General features: G+C 43.6%; 1 protein-coding gene across 1 annotated transcript in view; it reads left to right on the forward strand.

Moving 5' to 3' along the window:
* LOC147737185 (NACHT, LRR and PYD domains-containing protein 12-like) overlaps positions 1–22,463 on the forward strand; it is a 166,345-nt gene that overhangs the window by 73,318 nt on the left and 70,564 nt on the right. Inside the window, exon 3 of the mRNA XM_086923100.1 lies at positions 16,637–18,320. Coding sequence (XP_086779226.1) covers positions 16,637–18,320 — 1,684 coding nt within the window. The remainder of the gene's footprint in view (positions 1–16,636; positions 18,321–22,463) is intronic.

Genomic DNA, 22,463 nt, shown 5'->3' on the forward strand with positions numbered 1-22,463 from the left:
CAAGCAAGGACTTCACAATAGGCAGCCTCGACAAAGATGCCAACCCAATATGGAAATGGTCGCAGCTGTGCCTTCATTTGATCAAATCATATCCAGCGACTACGCAGAGACCAAATCGCTCACCACCAGCAGGAGTTGCATCCGCCACCGTCTTAAAACCACTAAAGAGAGCAAGGAACAATGCATTGAGAATGGCTTCAAAATTCCCCGGGAAGCATTTAGGAGGGCAGTCTCCCAAGAGAAACAGGCTCAGGAAAACCAATATTGGGCAAAATTGGTGTGGGAAAACAAGCAAAAAAACTCAAGGAAATTCTGGTCCCTTGTTAACCACAACGACCTGAACCTAAAAAAATCTGGCTCAGCCAACATCCAGGAAGCAGAATGGGGAACATACTTAACAGCTCACTTTCAGGCACAATACCATCACGACTGCACCAGACCACCGAGGGTACGTGGGAATGGAGCTGATGTATCATTGAACACCGCCCTCAGTACAACCCCAGGCCCCAACCCTGTACTTGTACTAACAGAGGAACGAGTGGTCAAAGCAGTGACAAAAGGAAGACAAGACGGAACACCAGGCCCGAATGGCCTGCCACAAAGGCTATATAAATCAGACATCCCCTTCGGGTCCACGGTCCTATTAAATCTCTTTAATTACACCTTAAGGTCATTTACAATCCCAGACTCATGGAGGGGCGCAATAATCCACCCCATTCACAAAGCTGGATCTCGAGCTAAGCCGAACAATTACAGATTAATCGCCCTACTAGATATAGAGGCGAAACATTTTGCAGGACTAATTCTGGAGGATTTGAGGCAATGGACAAAGGATGACGATCTGATTCCTCTGAATCAAACAGGGTTTTTTTGCCAATTCAGGTACCATGACAAACTTACTGGCAGTTTCCACTATCATCGACAAAGCTTTACTAACACGCAGGCTGGTCTTTTGCTGCTTTGTTGATTTCAAAGCAGCATTTGATAGAGTACCCAGGGCGGCCCTTTGGAAAAAACTGACACAGTGGGGTATTCCAAACAAGATACTGAACCCAATCATTCAACTCTACTCTGACACCTGGGTTCGAGTGAAGTTAGGGTCCGGCTCGCATCTCTCGCAAAAAATCATGACCTCACGTGGTGTCAAACAGGGATGCGTACTGGCCCCCCTTCTCTTTAACCTATTTATAGCCGACCTGTCAAGTACCATAGACAAGGTAAATAGCCATCCACCTAAAATAGGAGGTGCGGCATTATGCAACCTTTTATATGCCGATGACCTGGCCCTGTTTAGCCTTACTAGAGTAGGGTTACAAAGGCTTCTTGACGCACTGTCGCAATACACGTTTGATAACCATCTAGAAATTAATATGGAGAAAACCCTGATAGTACCATTTGGTAAGAAACGCTACAGTGGCGGTGGCTGGTCAATCAATAAAACAAGTCTTACGATTGACCAATCATACAAATATTTAGGCGTTCACTTGGACTCCAGGGGCAGTTTCACAAAGCAAAGCAGTGCGATCGCAGCCAAAACTACGGCTCTAGGGGTATCCGTGGCCAAACTATCAAAGAAACTTTCAGGCCCAACCCTTGCCCCCTTACTAGAAGTCCTTAGAGCAAAGATCGGGCCAACACTCTCATATGGCATAGAGATCTTTAAAGGTAAAATGAATACTGCCCTAAATAAACACACCACTAAAATCTACAGAAAGGCACTTCACTTACCGAGCACCGCTTCCCCAGCCCAGATTAGATTAGAGCTAGGACTAACTAACTATGAAGCCTCTAATGTCGGCACCTATCTTAAGCTGTGTCACAAATTAAGACAGGCCGAACCAGGTACACTAGAATCTCTAACCTGGAAAGAAATCAATGAGACCAACCCAGGGGGAACATTCGGCCGCCTCTTGAATGACTATATTCACCAAATGTCAGCTGCCGAACTCTGGGCCCTTAACCCCAGTCAGACCGTTTTTAAAAATATAATCAAAAAGTGTGTAAGAATGAAATCTCTGGCTGCAGACAAAGCTCTAGTCACAAAGCGTAGTCACTCCTGGGCAGTAGTCAATTCCTACAAACAACTAACCCCTGCTGCCTACCTCTCCACAACATTTTCACTTCATCTAAAGCGCTGTCTGATTGCTCTAAAAATGGGAGATTGGCGCTTTCTTCAAAATCTACCCACTTGGCGCCGCAAGAAGGAGGCTACAACATGCAGAGGATGCGGGTTAGCAACTGAAACAATTTTGCACGTGGTCTGCCTCTGCCCCACATTTAATTCTCAACGCAGGCGTCTGCTTAAGCCAGAATGGAACAGGCTGGGGGTTCGGTCCTGTAGGCATGCCATTACTGCTGCTTTGTCTTTAGATAATATTATTTTAAATATAAATTTGGCCAAATTTATTCAGCAAGTATACCGTAACCTAGATAAAATGGACACTGCTGAGGTCTCTGCTCACCGCTAAATCTGAATATGCATTCTAATAGAACTTGCAAAGACCGGAAGGGCTAATAATCAAATTGTAATGTTTTAACTGGCATGCTTTAAGCCACATTTTATTGTCTGCTTCTCTTTTAATCATTCTTTTACTTTATAAAATTGTATACAATGTGATTTGTGAGACCTTTTAAAGATATGTTTTATATCTAAATAAAGGAATTATTATTATTATATTTATTATTACACGCTTGCTGGTATATGTTTCAAACAATATTGAAAGTGGAAAATTGTCACAGGTAGAGTGATTGTCGCATGTATTATCCATTCTCTTGCTGGTTTCTCAGAAACAGTTAATGGTAATCTTTCCAGTTTTTCAATGCTCAGCACCGTATAGTCTGCTCCTCTGTGTGCCAGAGTGATTTGTTTATCTGTAAGGTCAAATACAGAAAACAATGACTGGTGTTGATTATAAACCATAGCACGTTTCCAGAATGAAGATTTTGTAACGTCCAGCCTAATAGCATTATAGAACGTAATTGTGACTGTCCATGCTGAAGCATGAGCAAGTCCTGTTCCATTATGTCTATGGCAGAGGATACAATGCTGTCCAAAGAATACATTCTGGATGACAGAGTCGTTAACCCATTGTCAACTACAGAGAGAGATTTCTCTAAATGAATACGATCAATTTCTCGTATTCGTTCTGCAGTCTATGCTTGTGTCGTCTCCAAGCTTCATTATAAATGGCATATATACCTGCGTATATGAAACATTTATAATGTTGCTTTACAGGACCTCGTAAGAAGTCCCTTAAATCAACGCCATCTTTAAGTTAAGATAAGTGTTGTTTTACCTCTGTTAGTGTAGATTTTTGCAGCCACTCAAGGCACAGTTTTCCTACACTGTATGTTGTTACAATCCCTGGATGTTGTCTTTGGACATATATTGGATCTGGCCTAGAGAATGTGAACCCTTGTGTTTTGTTCAGGAATCTATCTTGACAGTTGTGTGTGTCTGTGGGCCAGATTAACCATTTTTTTACAATCCGGATCAGTTCTGTTTTTAAGTAAAATTGTTTTTACGTCAACCACCCCCTCTGTAGTGTTCTTATTATTAGCTGTAGGTATAGGTATGGAGAGTTTGTTTAAATCTTTTATCTTGGCCAGGCCAAGACAGGATGTCTGTTGCACAGTGTTATTCAAAAATATTATTTGTTCTGGTATAAGGCTCTGAACAGGGCTTCTAAACCTTGCACCTGCCAGTTTTTTATGCCCCAGACAGTTTTTGTCTCAATGTTGTCTTTCCAAAAGTCAATGCCTAATGTAGACAGCTGAGCATAAAAGGCCACAGAATAAATGTGCTTAGTGTTAGTCAACATACTTTTCATTCCTGTCTTATTAACCTTTTTAAAGTGAAATGTTTTGGATTTGAGACATTAAAACCTGAAAAGTATGGGCATTTTTCATAGAATATTTTTGAGCTACCCTTTGGTGGCGTTGGACAATGTTCCCATTGATTGAAAGTATAACATTTCTAGGGTTTGCAGATTTGTGCAAATAATGACGACCATAGTGATTATAACAGTACATTTGTTCATAATCTGATTAACCTTCTAAGTATTCATGTTTTATAAATTTTGCTGACATTTCTAAGTCTGACATCATATTATTAACAGTCTCAAGGTCGCGATCATCATAAAATGTGCTGGGTGAAACAAAGTCACTCAAGGTTACCTTGAGTTGATGTGGAATCTTCAACAGCTCTGCAGGACCTTAAATGTCATAATCAGTTCTGTCCCAAGCTATACCACCAGGTATAGGAACGGCTTTGATGTTCACTGATGTCAAGTCTCTTCGTTCATGATGAGATGATTTGTGTGGAATAAGTTGCAAGTTGATGTTTTTGCTTGCTATGTCCATTTTACTATATTTTCCATGTATTAGCATTCCCAAAGATAGTACAAGAGTCAGCCAAAGTACGAGGGAAAATACGCCTTACACAATCCAAAATTCAATCCATGGTGAAACCAGATCACTTTTTTCAAGTTGATGAAAAAGTTCTGTTACTTGTTCTTTAAAGGTTTTATTAGCTGGCGTTGTTTCAGGCTCACTGGGATCCTTAGAAAATGTTTCAAAGTTGATGAAATAGCCAGAGTCAATTCTGTCAATTGTAGGGATTGCATCAGGATTACTTGAAATCACTGGATTTACCGGATCTTTTGTCATATTAGTATAGTCAGATATTATATCAGTGTAAACAGGAGTGTCTTGACGAACTGTTATTTGGGTCTCAAGAGGCACAAGTTCCATGGCTTTATTGCATAGTCCTTCTTTTCTTACTGCAGATTCTTCAAAGGTGATGAGTCTTTCAGTTTGAACCTCTTGGATAGGAGCCAGATTTGGTCGTCTGCTACATATTTGGAGTCCACTCGGCCTAATACTTATTATTGGCCACATGATGTGGTTTTACCAGGTCGATTGACACAAACCGGTTCTCTTTCTTCCAGCAAGGGGTGGCAGTAAGACTGTTCTTGATCCGTGGATTGCTAAAACAGGTACTGGTTCTTTGTAAGAAGGCCCAAATTCCTTCTTATCCGCTATCTTTTCCCTGACTAGATCCCCAATCTTTGGAATCCAGACATGCCTTGCTGGGACAGGTGGTTTTTCTTCAGTGGTCGTTGGCTTCTGCAATGTGTTGCTTAGACTTCTTCTTTTTTCTTTTAAGTCCTGCAAAACAGCCATACGGTCTTTGATATCAACGGGTTTTTGTTCTATCACTGAAGTGTGACGATCGAGGTCTTCGACAAGGTTTCTAGTACGAAAAAAGGATTTCATATGGACCGCTTCCACCCAGAGAATTTCTTGGCAGATAATTTATAATGTTGGACACTTGTTAGATGTTTGACCCACCCGTCACCCGAGCCTAATACCCTAGCTGTTATAAATTTGCTTTATGTCCCGGTTCTTTCTTTCCACTACAGAATTACCGCAATGCAATGACCAAGCTGGCCATGGCCTCCTTGTAAGCCTTTGAGCTAAACGCAGGACCTTGGTCAGAATGTAGCATGCCGATTGCGTATGTGCAGATAAAGACTTGCAAATATTTTATAACAGTTTGGGCATCAGCCGAGCGTTGAGGCCACATCCAAATGAATCTTGAGCATGAATCCACTGGGACCATGATATATTTATACTTACCATCCCTCTGTAAGGGACCTCAGTGGTCAAGGTAAACGCACGCTCATGGTTTATCTGAAATTAAAAGGGGCGTCTGCTCAGGAAGTTTCACTGTTGAAACCTTCATCTTTTGGCAGATTTCACATTCCAAAACATAGTTTCTGGTCTGTTTCCTCCTGCGTGGCCACCGGTATCTCTGTTTTAATAATGACACTGTGGTGGAAACAACTGCGTGTGCAGAGGCGAGCCCTTCAAGTTCTGCTAAAATTAGTCCTAATCTATGTTCCATGTTTGGAATTACTCTGTCCCCCATTCCAGGGATTCGAGCAAAAGGAACATTATTTGCATCAGTTATATATGAGTATTTGAGTGAAAAGCCTTTTGGTAGTGTTTTACCACTGTCCTTTATTGAAGCAGTGACAGCTTGCATTATTTCGCTGTCTATTTATGTTTTGGAACAAGTGATTGCAGCTACAGAAGCCGTTTGCACAGCTGCCTTCACTGCTTCATCAGCCAATGAATTCCCTTCAACGTGAACGCCATCACGTTGATGACTCAGTATATGAATCAAGTGAGTCTTTTGTAGTTCTTTCTGTAATTGAACTACTTGTTCCCAAAGCAACTTATGCTTGATTGTGCCACCTTTTGCATCTTTGAAACCGTTTTGAACCCAGTTCTGCAAGTATTTATTGTAAGATTGAATGCAGTAATACGAATCGCACACTATGAGTGTGGGGAATTTGAGATCGGTATTTTCAAGCGCCATCTTGAATGCCTGTAGTTCAGCTCACTGAGCTGTACAATCTTCTAGAGATTGAGTTTTTGTGACCATAGGTCGCAATTTACCATCGTGCCAGCGACCTTTAACAATCGCGCACGCAGCACTATCAGCTTGTTTGTCCCCAATTGCGGGCTGTGCTGATCAGCCTGTATAAATTATACATTTGTACTGTTCTAGAGGCAGAATCTCAGTGGGCAGAGGACATTCTTGTTCATATTGTAGAAGTTCTTAAGTTTTCAAGTAGGGGTCAAAAACGTATTCAACGTCTGTGGCAGCAAGAGAGTTAACCCATTGTATCCTTCTCGGATGTAAAGCCTTTGCATTTGGAATGCTTGCTTTTGTCACTGCCTCTAAGGCAGGTACAGGAGTAACAACCATTATGCGTTTTCCCTGTGCGAGGGCTCTCTCTTTTGCTACTGCAGTTTGAACAACTGTCAGAATTTTTTCTGTAGAAGTGAATTTCATTTCAGCTTGTGTGTACAAGTGTGATTTAAAAGCTATTGGTACCTTTTCATCTTCATTAAAGGTTAAGCACGTGAATCCGCATCTTCCTGGGATGATTCGGATTACAAGGTTGCGTACGTTTACGCATGTCTGTAAATGTGATGTTGCTAACATGTCTGTTTGCACTAAACGCAACATTTCTGTGTGTTTTTGAGTCCAATTAACAGTTTTGAAATCAGGTTTGATTAGTTCGTAGAGAGGTTTAACCCTTTCTGCGTAATTTAGAATGTAAGTTCTTCCAAAATTTGGTTAGGTTGGAGCAGCACACACTTTTCAAAAAAGTTAGCTGCCAGGCATTTGCCTTCACTTGACAGTTCGTATCCTAGAAAAAGGACGTTGAGGTGGGCGATTCTCGATTTCTTAAAATTGAATTTATACCCTTCAGATGCAAAGCCAAGTATTATGGTGTTTAATTTGTTCAAGTGCCTGTCCAAGTCATCGTCTGTTAGATAGATGTCATCGACATAAGATAATGCCTCATCATCATACGTTTGTAGCAACTCTGTTACTCTGGCTGAAAAATAACCCTGGACTATTCTTGAATCCCTGGGGGAGACGACAGAAGCGATGCTGTGTCCCCATAATTGAGAAAGCGGTCAAGTACCTGCTTTCTGGTGCAATATTTTGACAGAAGAAACCGTTAGAAATATCTAATGTCGTTTTATATTTTTTGTGTACAATGTTATTCATCACTGCTGCACTGTGTGCATTTTGTACTGGAAATGTTTTGTAACATGAGTTTAAATGTCTGTAGTCCAAAACTAGATGGTATGTATTGTCTGGTTTGGAGACAGGAAACAAAGGATTGTTCATTGACGAGGTGCATGTTTCAATCACCCCCTGGTATTGAAGTTGATCTATTATCTCCCTGACCTGTTTTTTTAGCTTCTTGCTTAACTCGATTCTGCCTCTGAGCAGTTGGTTGATTTTTTAACTGGATGTTATTGTGAGGTGAGTCCTCATCCCATCCTACATGATTTTTACATAATGCTGGAGCTTGGGCTACAGCCCATTTTCTGGCATATGTGTATTTCTTATGAATTGGAATATGATTTGAGAAGGCTGGCATAATGATGTCTTTTAGGTCAAAGGGAAATCCCTGGGTATGCACTATAGCTACTGCTTACTATATTGCTATCTAGTTTCTAACCAATCATGCAGTCATTCATTCCCGCATTTTAGCACAGGCAGAAATCTCCAGTATAAGGGAACATTAGGTAAAGAGTTCCACACTAAAAAGTGAACGTTCACAATCTGTTAATTTTTTTTGTATAAAGTAAAAAATAAAATATAAAAAGCTCCTGATGTACACCAAATTACACAAAGTTCAGTTAAAAACCCAAAGACAACTCTTTGAACGGGTACAGTAAAATTTAAACAAATAAATCACAGTTCATTGCACGAAGAAAACAATATCACAGTCAATAAAGTTATACAACACAGGAGAAGAAAAATCATTACTGGTACAATACATAAGCAAATAAATCCTATTCACAAACCCCCTAACACTGTGGCCTTAGGATACTCCTGCCACTTTTCTACATCCACTGGCCCTTTCTTAAATATTGGTGGTAAAGTATACAGTGTTGAAGATACAATAACATCTGCTACTCCCTTGGCCTTGTTTGGATTTTTGGAAACAAGTGTGTCGAAGCGTTTCGGTGTTGTACTACTAGATATTGTACCACCTTCATCAGAACATGCCGTCTTTTTGGGGTCACCGGCTTGTAGATATATATTAAAAATCTCCCATTGTTCCTGTGGCCCAACCCCTGGGGAGAACTCAGCCGTCCGTGAACCTTCTCTGGACTGAAACTGCAGGTTTTATGGTTAACCTAGGGGAAGATGATGCCACTTCTCAAGGTAACTGAGTCTTTCTTCTATATAGCAGTTGGTCTCCTCTTTAGATCGGATCCCTTTTTAAAATTTGATCGATATCTTTATGTAAGTTAAAAAGTTCTTATGAACGGGCATATGAGGATTCTTCTCTCTCACTCGGGGACTGGATGTGTCCTGTTCAAGAGTAAGGTAGTGCCTCTGCCGCGTTCTTCTCCCTCATAATGATGTCTTTGCCATGTGGGCACTTCCTGACAAATTTAGGTAGCCAGTCTTTTTCAGCTAGAAGAATGTCATAACCCTTAGAGAGCTTCTCCCATTCCTAGTTATGTCCCCCTCCATCTGGAGCGATACTTCATATGTTATGTTACTGTTTGTTTTGTAGAGCGCTCAGCTGCTCCAAAGAGCGTCCCGGCGCTTAAGATCATCACACCAGATACCAGCAGCAAACAAACAGCCATAACAGAAAATATAGCCAGAATTAACCATAACAGCATTACAAAGCAAACAGGTGAGTTTTAAGTCCTTTCCTAAACACCGAGAGATTGGTGCATGCCCGCAGCGTCAGGGGCAGTGTGTTCCAGAGGCGGGGTGCAAGGTAACTAAAGGAGCGACCTCCACAGCGAGCACGCTTCACTGTTGGAACGATAGCCTTGGCCTGGGCAGCAGATCTCAGAGGTCTAGATGGAAGATAAAAATTGACCCTTCTCTGCAGATATTCAGCGCCGAAATTGTGAAGCGCCCTAAACGCTGTAGTTAGGGTCTTGAAGAAGATACACTTACGAATCGGCAACCAGTGTAGAGAGACAAGGAGACTGCTGGCCCTAGATCTTCTAGTTAGACCGAAGATTGCTCTGGCTGCAGAATTTTGAACTATCTGTAGATGAGTCAGCAGATATTCAGGAAGACCTAAGTAAAGGATGTTGGCGTAGTCTAGGCGCGAGCCAATTAATGCTTGCACCGTGATTTTCTTATGCTCCAAAGATAAATAGGGCAGAAACTTACGCAACATCCTTAAGATGGCAAAGCACTTCCCAGTCAAGCCAGCAACCTGGGTTTTGAAGGAAAGAGTGTTGTCGACCATCATACCCAGGTTCTTAGCTGTGACCGAATCGCTGGCAGGGGGAGACATGGCCGAAGGCCACCATTGCTTCCATCGTGGGCCTGCAAGACAGCCAAAGAACAATATCTCGGATTTGTCGGAGTTGCATTTGAGGCCGTTTTTCCCAAACCAGTCAAACACATACTCCAAACACTTCCGAATGGCTGCTCCATCGAAGTCACAGCCCCTGTCACAAGTGAACAGGAGCTGTGTGTCATCCGCATAGGATATGATCTGGGCCCCTAGCTCCTCCACCCGTGCCGCAAGAGGTGTAAGGAAGATATTAAAGAGGGAAGGACTCAGTATGGAGCCCTGCGGGACCCCTACCTCAAGCTGCGGCATCCGGGCGGAGAAAGGGGGAGCCCAGATCGTTAACTTGTGGGGTACGCTAACCCTGGTGTTGGCAGTTTCAACCTGAATGCATTAATTCGTGTCCACTGTCTCCAGATGATCCTTCAGGATCTTGCGAGCTATGGTACCTTCTGCTGCTCTGTCCAGCATTGTCTGGGCCCACTCCGCGTTCTTGAGTTGTGTCCTCAAGATCCTCTGCATGCCTGATTTTTAGACCTGCTTACTTCTTCTTGGTGAATTGGGTTTTCCTATTTTTTGGAACGTGTTGATCGTCTTTGGACTTCACGCGTTCTTCCTTGTGTTCTGACCGTCCTCTTCTTTCCGATTTCTGTGAGGACGTCTGAAAGGTACGAGAGGAACGTATTTCAGTATCTTGATATCTATCAGGTTTTCTCAAATTATCCCTGTTCCTGAGGTTATATCTCTTTTCAGGGGGCTCCTTTTGAGAAGACCTACCTCGGGATTGAGAATTCTCTTTAGGAAGTATCTGTTTAGTGTTTTCCCACTTCTTTTTAGGAGTAGTGAGAGAATTTTTAATAAAGACCTTTTCAGGACTTTCTGTTAGTTGGGGTTTTACTGGTTTCCCACCCAAACTATCTCTACCTAGTTCTTCATAGGATTTTTCTATTATTGTGGCCAGTTCATGTGGTTGCTCAGTTATATCGTATTCTCTTATTTTTTGGCGGATCACCACTGATGCTGCTTCACCTTTAATATTAGCAAAAATTATAGCTGAGACCTGTTTGAAATCTTTTAGTAATTTCATACCCAGATTTAAAGCAGGCTCTGCCCCGTATTCATTTTGAATCTGTCTTAGGACGTCTGGTATAAAAGCCATAAATGGAACACCATATGTTTTTGTGTAGATTGCAGCAAAGACTGTACCCCAAGTGTCGCAGTCCTCCAGGTGTGATGCGATCCCCATTGGTAAACAGATTGTTAAAATCCTGTGTTTCTCATGAGGTGTACTATCAGGAAATACTGCCTCGATTTGAGTTACTTTTTTAGCCTTCCAGAATGGAATTTGTTCCCTTTTTGCGGGCAATTTACCAATGACTGATTGTATAGTCTGTGGTGTAATTATATTAGTGTTCCCCTGGTGAGGGGTGTGTTGTGGAATCCTTATAGGAGGTAGGATTGTTAGAGCCCGCATGACATATTGAACCAATTGTCTATGTATTTTGATTAATTGTTTTAGTTGAACTAATAGTTCTGGACCTGACATTTCTTCAATGGCAGGATGTGGTGTATAGCTGGATAATACCAGCCATGTTGCTCCTGGTCTACCTAGTGGACCGAGCCTGGTTATGATTTTGATTTTGTAGAGTGCCTTTAAACCAGAGCGCATGCTCTTGGTATGTTATTGGAATTTCAACATACTCGAAAGGAGTGTATTCCATTGGAGGTTCCTCTACTTTGTAGAAGAGGAACACATGTGTTAATGGATTTGCTTCTGGGAAGATAATCCATTAATAGAATACCTCTGTCTGCCGATATTCATGAGCCTCTATGACAAAAATTACCCTACCACCTCTTGATGATAGGCCATTTGTTATAAGCTTTATAGTGATAGTTTTGCTTAAGTTTTCCGGGATGATTATAGCATCCAATTTGTCTTCATTAAACCCTGTTACGTCAAAGCCTGGTCGAGCTGAAGCTACTGCAGCTCCACTGGTTGCGGTGTTTTTGCCGTTAAGCGACATTGTTTAATGAAAGTTTGCAGAGCACGTTTCAAGGAAACAAAGATAAGGTGCACAATATTTTGGAACACTGTATCCTTCAATGTTGAACAAACCAAAAACTAATACATAGGAATCTCTTCCTACTAAGTTATGATGGATATTATCCTTTCACCCACTCCAGATGTCTATTGGAGTATTTTACGGGAAAAAGGGGTCTCTGTGAAAAGCACGACTGAGTTACTCTAGTATCTAGTGTTAAATTAGTGCCTTACCAAACGTTGGGAGCCATGTAGTGTAGTTCCTATATTTCCAATAGGCTCTGCGCATTGGAATAATATATCCTATAGAATTGACGTAGGACTTAGGTCGACTAGGTCTCTATCGAATATATTAGACTTAATTGTGAGTGCCAGCTAGCTCAGAGGTCACTAGAAACTTTCTAGAATAAAAAAGAAGGGATTAGTTTCTGACAACCGCTTAAACATGACAACTTTGTTTCCCAAGAATAAAACGTATCTTCAGAGTCGTGGAAACAATAGATAGATATTTTACTCAGTCAATCGTGCATGCTTTGTTTCATCAGAGATGATGAGAAATAGAGAGACGGACGTTTTCAGTAAAAGGTTTATTGACCAGTCTTCTTTCTCATGCAAAAGAAATGAACTTCTACAATCGTAATAATGGCTGTTGTCAAGGTTCAAAGGATACAAGCCAGATTCCACGGGAACGAAGAAGAGTCCCAACACCTCCAGAAAACAGAGCCAAGAATGCAACAGTAAACACACTTCTGACAACTGTTCCCTAAAAGTATGGGGGGAAAACCCAAGGAGTGTCCACCACTCTCCCCATACGAGGGGTTAAGCAACAGGGTGGGTGCAGATCTGGTTGGTGTAGTCAGGGCTGTAAGAAAACAGGACATGCAATAACACACTAAATACTATCCAAAGGGCGACCTTTTAATACATTGCCATGCGTTTTTATACCATAAAGGTCACTTACCCCAGTGAAGTCCACGGGTTGTCTTGAAACGGGTCCTTGCTAAAGAGTATGGCCTGGAGAATATGATGCCAGGTCTAAAAGAGTAGGACTCGTGGAATGATGCACACACTCGCCAAACATACAATATCATAAAAGGGGAAGGACTTGAGGTGCACTGGCCGGCTCTCTCGGGGGACAGAGAGCGCAACAGCTACACACTCAAGAGGGGAGACACCCGGCCCGGGGAACGATCCAAGCGGAGAGCTCTCTCTCAGTAGGGAAAAAGGAAGGATGAGCCCCAGACTGCCCGTCAATAACAGGCTTCTAACAAATAAAGAGAAGTTCAGAAATGACTGTCCAGGCCAGCGGAATCCACAGCAAATGGAAAACAGAAACAGCCTGCTTCACTGGCAGAAGAGGAATCCCTCCAAAGAGTTTTCGAGCTTTAGGGGTGGGGCAATAAGTTCTCAGGGTAGGAGGTAATACGGAAGTTACAGGAAACTACCCGCTATCATGACGGATGGCAAAACAACTAAGGAAGAAGGGTATGTTATCCAGAAGCCGAGAGGAGGCAGGAGTAAAGCAGTGAACGCTGCTTGAAGGAGCCTCTCGAAACCAGGAAGTAGGAAGGGGGCATGGTACCGTAACAGTAGCCAGCTACGTTTCGACGCGTCTCTTTACGTGGGCAAGGGAGCGTCTAAAAAGTATCTGCATGCATGTGGATTCATGCAGTAGGGACTATGTGAACAGGACACAAGGGGAAACCTGAGGACAAAAACACATGTCAAGGTCGTCTATAGCACCCAAGCCTTGCAATCCTAACAGCTGTAAAGTATAATATGTACAGTACGAAGAGTATTATGAAATAATACTGTAAAAAAAGCATGGTATGGTTTCTAAGCCATAAAACACATACATAAATAACAAAGACTAAAAGTACTCAACTGGTGCTTCTAAAATACGCATACCCCAATGTACCTAACCTAAGTCTGGTACGAGGGATGAAGTAAGTATGGTATAGCATAGGTTTAGTATTCTTTGTCAATATTCTATCCAAGATTTCTCTTAGGGTCTAATTATCTCTGTACCTTGGCTTAGAATGAAGGAGGTCTGGTATCTTGTCTCGGGACTCAATTTCCCAACACCCCGCGAGGGGAGCTTGGAAACACTGGAGCTGGATTATCAGCGAGAGAAAGGCATCCTCTCTGTCAGTGCGTCAGCTGGAGGGTAGGCTTCCTTCGGCACTTGCTGTGGCAAGTAGATAGCCGAACTGCTCCAAACAACCGTGTGTTTGCTAGGGCAAGTGTGGGTATACTTATACCTTGAAGGTGCCTGCTTTGACGTAAAGTCCGACATAATAATGTCATCAAAGAACCCAGAGGGAATGGTTGTTCTTTGAAAACGCCATGATTTCTAGGACAAATCAATATGCAAGAAAGGGGATGTCCCTGACTGCTGAAGCTAAGTTTTCCAAGAAATCGTTGTGGCTTTTTGGAACTAGTGGAAGTATCCATGTCTGTATTTGGACTGCATGGGCTTTGTCTAAATATGATTGTGATTTCTATGCCTATATAAGGGCAATTGAATTATACCTACATAATGGCATGAATCTGTATAATTACACTAGGTGTCTTAAAATGCTATAAAACATAGCAAGATGTACCAAGGGGAGGAGCTTTCTTAAAATGTGGTGTCAAGCTTAGCTCCACACAAGAACAGTCTCGAAATAAACTGCTGTGGGCTGAAATAACCAGCTGTGACGCACATCTTCCCAGTTACTTCACAGGTTTTTAAAAAACTCCTGAATAAAACAGGGTCTGTGGAGCTGCCGGGACCTGCAGGCACTGACGCAACCAGCACACCCCGGATGGTCCTAAATACTCAGGATCAGATTCACAACCTACTTGCGGCACTTTTGCGCCACCATTAAGTCACTTTTGGGATGCAGCCGTGGGGTAAAAAATGCAGTAAATTTACAACAAGGCGCATCTAGGGACATGTGTCACTTTGTAAGCTCTGGGTCACAATATACCTGCACCAGGTACAATGTATGCAGGGGGGGCGTTCCCTTGCAGTAAAGGCTTGTAGAAGTAAACGCAGTGAAATCTACATGACTTCACTGCGTCACTTCTAGGATGCCACTGCGTCAAAACCTTACGCCTGCTTCAAGCAGGAGTAAGGAGTGATGCAGTACATTAAGAATAGGCCTCAACATGCATTGCTGGACTTGCGTCGTGCTTGCGACACAACTCCAGCAATGCGTGACTTTTGGCCCAACAGATGCGTCAATTTCTGACACATCTATCAATCCTTGCGCCATGGTGTGCCGTATTGTAAATACGGCGCAACCATGGTGGCGCAAGGGCATCGCAGGCTGGCACAGAGAAACTGACGCATCTCTAGAGATGCGTCAGTTTCTTGTAAATCTGCCCCACAGTTTAAAGTCCTGTCACTTCGCCTCCTGTTTCCTCTTGCGGCCCCGTCCGATGTGGTAAACAGGGAAGGGGGTGGGGTAAACCTCATGCCCAGACTCTGTGATCACGCAGAAGAAATGTTGACACATGTGCTCTGCATGTGTCCGGCCTTACTGATTGAAAGAAAGGAATGCCTTAAAAATCGGTTCCATTTACGACGCATAAGAACTCGTCATCGGGCCGTCATTAGTTGCCTAAATCCTTCGGACTCCGTTTTAAACTCTAAGGGGCTTATTTAAAGCTCCTTGCGCCGCCAGGGCATCACTTTCAACATGGAAAAAATCCGGCGGCTCAAGGGGCCTGTGAATAACCCCCAGTTTGGTAAAATCTCTCTTGTTGGCAGTAAGGAAGCTAAGTGAATGAGAAAGAAGCCTTCATAAAGGTTTATAGTACAACCAGCTGTGTGTTGGCGCTTTGTTTTTTAATATCAATGCTTTATTATGTAATGATTGCAAGTATTCAATCACACATAAGAACATTTGGAGTTTGACATCTCTAGGAAGTTACTTTTCTTATCCCCTCTGAGATCCTAAAAACTGTGATCCCGGCAGGTACATTTGTCCCTTTGGCTCTAGTATTTTCCTCTGCAAGGAGGTTCAGAGTTTTCCTAACTCACCTGTAGAGCAAAGAAAGTTCTGCCACAGATCTATTTCTGGACACGCCTACAATACTCATAGTCTTTTGAGGCCAAGAGGTGTGTTTTCAAGGCTCAGGCAGGGCCCTGCCTTTCTCCAATTGAAGCTCAAGTGATGCTCCTGTCCATGTTTACTGAGCCCCTCACATCCTGAGCTGCTGATGTTCCCAGAAGCCTCCTCATGATTCCCAGAAGCCTCCTCATGATTCCTAGAAGACTTCCTCATGATTCACAGAATCCTTCTCATGATTCCCAGAAGCCTCCTCATGATTCACAGAAGCCTCCTCATGATTCCTAGAAGCCTCCTCATGATTCCCAGAAGCCTCCTCATGATTCCCAGAAGCCTCCTCATGATTCCCAGAAGCCTCCTCATGGTTGCAGGCCTTGGAGCTCTGTCTCATTGGACACCAAAGGCTGGGAATGTGCTCTAACCTACATCTGCATCACTTGTAGAACAGTCCCTTGTAAATTGAATTGTTAAACGCTGACCCAGGATGGTTCTGCCTTTTATTTCCTGTCTGATCTGTCTTTGCTGGCGCCAGGAGTTCCTTTGGGGCAGCAGTTTGTAAATTTCTAAAGACAAATAAACTAAAATATCCTTCTGTAAGTTGCTTTGCTGATGTTTATGAATTTGAATCTGTGTCCATGAGATATTTACCATGTTCTTATTCTCAGATTTCAGGAGGAGATACATGGAGCATGTTGTAGAGCGGTACCGACTGATGGAAGACAGGAACGCCCGGGTGGGTGAGAGGGTCCCACTGAAGAAAAGGTACACAAAGCTGCTGATTGTCCAGAACCCTCGCGACGAGGAGGAGCGTCAGCACGAGGTCATGTCCCGTGGAAGGAGGCACACAGCGATGATGGACGGCCTGGCCAAGCACTACATTCATTTAGACGCTCTCTTCGATCCCATGGAGGATGGGCACAGACCCAGGACCGTAGTCCTGCAGGGGCCAGCAGGCATCGGGAAGACCATCACAGCCCAAAAACTCATGCTGGACTGGGCTCTAGAAGAGATCTACCAGGGAGTGTTTGATTACGTGTTCTACCTCAGATGCAGAGAAATCAACGAGGTCAGAAGCCATATAAGCATCGTAGGTGTGATTGCAGCCTGCTGCCCCGACAGGACGGTACCAGCGAGCATGCTGCTGGCGGATCCCAGCAAGATACTGATCATCCTTGATGGCTTTGATGAGCTCAGGTTCTCTCTCGACTTGCAGGTGGTCCAGCTCTGCAGGGATCCATGGCAGAAGAATCCTGTGGAAGTCACTCTGAGTAACCTGTTGAGAAGAAATATCCTGCCACGGTGCTCCATCATCATCACCACACGTCTGACGGCTCTGGCACGGCTCAAGCAGTGCATAAAGGCTGATCTTTGCGCTGAGATAATGGGATTTACAGAAGAGCACAGGAAGGCTTACTTCAGTGGTTTCTTTGCCAGTGATGAACAGGCCTCCCGAGCCCTCGCCGTGGTGGAAGACAATGACACCCTGTACACCATGTGCTTCCTCCCCATCGTCTGCTGGATCGTGTGCACGGTCATGAAGCAGCAGCTGGACAGACTCCAGGACATTACGAATTCTTCAAAGACCACAACATCTGTCTACTTGTTCTTCTTGTCCACTTTGTTGAGGGACCACAGTGATGCTTCGGTACAGAACATGCGAAGGAGCCTGGAGAAGCTCTGCTCCCTGGCACTCAATGGCATCTTTGAGCAGAGAATCCTCTTTGGTGAGGAGGACCTTACGCAGTCCGGCCTCGAAGTGTCAGACATCCAGTCGCTGTTTCTCAATCAGACCATCTTCCAGCAAGACATTGACATCTACACAGCCTACAGCTTCATCCACCTCAGCTTTCAGGAGTTTTTTGCAGCCCTGTTCTACATCCTTGACTTGGATGTGGGTGCACTAAACCCTCAGAGAGATTTAAAGCAATTATTGAAGGAATATAGTGAGGAGACAAAAGGCCATTTAATGCTAACAGTGAGATTCTTATGTGGCCTGATCAACAAGGAACTATTGCACCATCTAGAGAAAATCCTAGGGTGTAAAATATCTCCCAGCGCCAGAGCTGGCCTGGTAGCGTGGCTTCAAGAGCCAAAAGAGGAAAGCCTGCTACTGGATGCTTTCCACTGCTTGCATGAGACTCAAGATGAAGAGATCACTTCCAGGGCCATGGACAATATTCAGAGCATTGAAATAGTATCGTACCATTATAGTATAGTCAATTTGAAAGCGATTTCATTTTGTTTAAAGCATTGCCAAGGAGAGAAGACTCTCAAAATGTCAGACATATACTTCGGACCAAAAGCTCAAGAAATCATGAGGCCCGGGGTGATGAATTGCTCTACTCTCAGGTGTGTGCCTCTGTATGTTACCCATAAATGTTTAATGTGTAGGTATGTGGCTCTGTGTGTTACATGTAAATGTTCCACCTATGTAGTATTTGTGTAACACACTCCTAGCCAGAGAGAGTGGGGTGCGGTACAGAGTCAAAGACAGAGATACAATCAACATTCATTTTTGTGCCTCTTCTTGTTAAACCTACAGACTCTACATTCAGGTTTGTGTCTCTTTGTGTTAAACCTTCAGACTCTACATTCAGTTTTGTGCCTGTGTTTGTTCCCTATTCTATGCCTGTTAAACCCTGTTAGAGGGGCCACGGAACAAGAAGGGGCCCCCTGGCTTCAGCCTTTGAGGGTGGGATTGTTTGCCTGTGATGCCCCGGGTCTATTCCACAGTGGTTCTACAAATTGAGTCAACTGCAACCCCGTCAGCACTTGACTCTCCATGGTAGCTCTAGTGACAAGTCTCAGGCTCTCCGTTGAGGTAGGTGTGGGTGCTGAAAGCTCAGAACTAAAAAATCAGCCATCAGCGCAATAACTTACTACCCAACCCAGTGCTTTACTTTGATGAAGAAAAGGTACTTTAAGACACATATAAAAGCTAGTATTACACACAACAGGTGCAATTACTTTCCTTGCACTTGGCCTACTGTGCTTGTAAGGCCCTGGGCTTCCTTCCTCCTTTTCGATGATGTCCCTCCTTCATTGTACTAAACAGGTCCCCCTCTCAGGTTTGCATTCCAAGGTCGGTATCAAGGTCCGGCTGCAGATTACCCCTTGCAAACATTTGTGCACTCAGTTATTCCAAAATTCTGCCTGTTTCTTAGTTCTCACCCTAGCAGTGTTACTTTAGTCCTTTCTAAGTAGTCAGTGGGGGCCTGCAGCATGCTTCCTTCTTGCTCCCTCTTCTGGTAGGGGACATTGGTGAAACAAAAGCCCCCGCAGGACCACATGGTGCGTGGGGTCCTGAGCTCTGGGGGTCCCCTCCCACACTGGCAGGTTCCTGGCATAAGAACTCCAGACTGGATCCAGAGCGTAGGTGGCCCATTACATGTACTTTGCAGGGGACCCCCTCAAGTTTCTTTACGCCATTGGTAGGAGACACCCCAGCTGGAGATGCCTCCTCCATTCAGCATGGCCGCAGCCGGTGCAGAGGACTTGGCCTCCTAGACTGCTCACAGGCGATCAGCCTCTGACATGATGCTGCCTCTGGTGCTTGACAAACCACGCTCAGGGCTTCAGTATGTCGGGGGTCGGGCTGTGGAGACGCACTCTGCGTGGCTCAGACTCACTCATACTTACACCGCTTAGACTCAGTAAAGTAAGATCATTCTCAAGCTCCTTCACTGGAAATGTTCCCAGAGTCTAAAACCCCCTCAGAGGTACACACAACCCCTTCATGGTTGGGTTAAGTACTTGATAAAGCACATTCAAATGTTTGTTCTCAATAGACCTGACTAATAACGCCTGAAAAAAGTACAACAGCAGACGTTTTTCAGGAGTACTCAGACATGTAAGATTTCCATTAACAGGATTACCACCTGTGTAAATTCCTTCAGACACACAATTACCAAACCACCATTAACACAAGCATTTAACCACCATTAATAGAACCAGTACTACTGCCATTATTACCACCACCTTTACCATTATCAATACTCACACCAGCACAATTAACACCAGCATTTAACCACCATTAATAGAACCAGTACTACTACCATTATTACCACCACCTTTACCATTATCAATACTCACACCAGCACCATTACCACCAGCATTGAACCACCATTAATAGAACCAGTTGTGGTATATAAATAAATAATACCGGATCTAGGTTTGACTAGGCATAGCAATAACAGATAGCTCAATAAATAAGAGTCAAGATTCGAGGTAGTAGGAGTTTGCAGGTTTATTACAGCATAAAGGACAGGAACAGGACAACCTGCACAGGAATAGGATGGCAGCGCTGCCGGGGGCAGGATCGGAATCGGCGTGCTCTGGGGAAAGGACTGGCGTAACATTTAATAACAGTACACAAGCATATATAGTAAAACAGTTGCATTACAGTACATACGATAGGCGGAGCAGTGGGTGGAGCAAAGGGTGTGACGCGTAGCAGTCGCGAAAGATAAGGGTGAAAGTGGGTGTAACAGGGCGTATACATAGACATGTGATGCAAACGTAACAGAATATGTCATGAATGGGGCGGAAACATGGAGGGGGCTACCTAAGGAGCCGGGACCTCTAACCTAATGGTGCGTGCAAGCTGGCAATGACGTGTTACTAGGAGAAGCTGGGGGCTATGAACTCTGTGCTAGGAGCAGAGACTGAAGTCTGGAGAGTCAGGGCGACATGTACCTAAACAGTATCTAGTATCTGATGTTTAGAGAACATGTTGATATAAACTAGAAGTCAGGAGGGGAAAGGCTAACAGACTCTAAGACTGGAGCATGCATTATTCTACATGTAGTGCGAGATGAAGAATATTAAATGATCATAAAATACAGTATTTCTCTAACATGGAGACATAAAGGCTAGACTATGACGGTAACTATTGATGCGATTCAGTAGCTTTAGGAATGCAGAGAAGGAGGGCTGGACTGATAACTAGAATCATAACATACTCTTGGCAGACTCAGAGGCAGAGCCAGGCTGAACCGGGCACTGTGAGGCAGGAAGTAAGTGAAGGGTCAGGGATACAGGTGGGGGCCGTGTCGCTCCTCAGCGAGGGCTTCAGGAGACAGGAGCTGAATCTGGTGTCCGGGCCCTTTTGAGGCCTAGGAACGGGGACTTTACAATGAAATAACGTGCACACTGAGAAACGTGGCAACGTAGCTTTACATAGGCCTGATATTCGTAGTATTCACGAGAACTGGAAACAGGCATACTAGAGGTGGACACAACTATAATTGCGTCTTTAATCGAACATGGGGAATACATATGCATATTAATCATGCACACATAACATATGATGGAGGACGCGTAGGGACACAGAACATGGCAGAATTTACTTTTCCACATTCCCTCCTTGTCACTACGTTTCCATCAGGAAACATCAATATTCATGATACCATCTATCATTTCATACAGTATCATTTGCTCGTCTCGAATTTTCTTGGAACAGGATTTAGAACGGGGCTTGGGACTAGGAATACAAGAGGTAGCACAAATGCCGCAAATCGCAGGGCCACATTGTAAACAGAGGCAGCAACCGAATATGATCGCTATTGCAATACCTAGAAAGGACAATACTTTCCATCCCCAAGCGGAAATTATATTCCAGAACCAACCGGACCATGTCCAGGTGCCTGGATCTTGGTGTAACAGATGGGCGATTTTATGAAGTCTGGTTATAGCTGAATAAACAGACGGCGCGTTATTTGGAATGAAAATGCAGCAACTAGATCCGATGACTCTACATGCCCCGCCCCTATCGGCCAGTATGACGTCAAGGACGAGACGATTCTGGAGCACGACAAATCTCATAGCAGATTGCTCTTCGGTTAAGTTACCTAGGGCAGAGGCAGTCTCATTCACTACTGCTTCAAGGGTTCTTGTTAACCTACGGATTAGCTTACTATTCTGGACAGGGCCTATAAAGAAGAAGAAACCTTTATTAAAATCTGTATACTGTTCTAGAGTGGTTTCAGTATAATCGACAATTGGGGACTCGATCTCCCTTTTATGTCTAATGTGTACTGGATGTGTGTTTCTGTGATAATCAGATGGGGCTAGGAAAACAGGTGGCAGTAGGAAGGCAATGTAACAGGTTCCCTCCCAATCGAGGGGCAGACGAACATATGCGGTTTGACCACAAATAAAATAAGAATGACGTGAAGCTTTGAAAATAGATTTCCCACTGTCACTATACTTGACAATAGTAGTACAATCACTATGTCCTACATGTACGGAACCATTATTTCGGACACATAATTCGCCTTTGACTGGTAGTACTGAAATAGCAGGTAAGTCTGGAGTAGTATCAGACTGAACATTCAGGACCATGAAATTCGAAGAATAATTTCCTAAATTGTAAACTTCGTTTTCTAGATCTAACCCTGTTCTGTGGGGAAGACCTTGCTTGTCTGGAAAACATGTACTGTTAAGAAAAGACATATCTGTTGAGGATGACGTTAACGTGGACCATGCTCCACA

Source organism: Lissotriton vulgaris, chromosome 1_1 (genome assembly GCF_964263255.1).
Source record: "Lissotriton vulgaris chromosome 1_1, aLisVul1.2, whole genome shotgun sequence".
Taxonomy (NCBI): Eukaryota; Metazoa; Chordata; class Amphibia; order Caudata; family Salamandridae; genus Lissotriton; species Lissotriton vulgaris.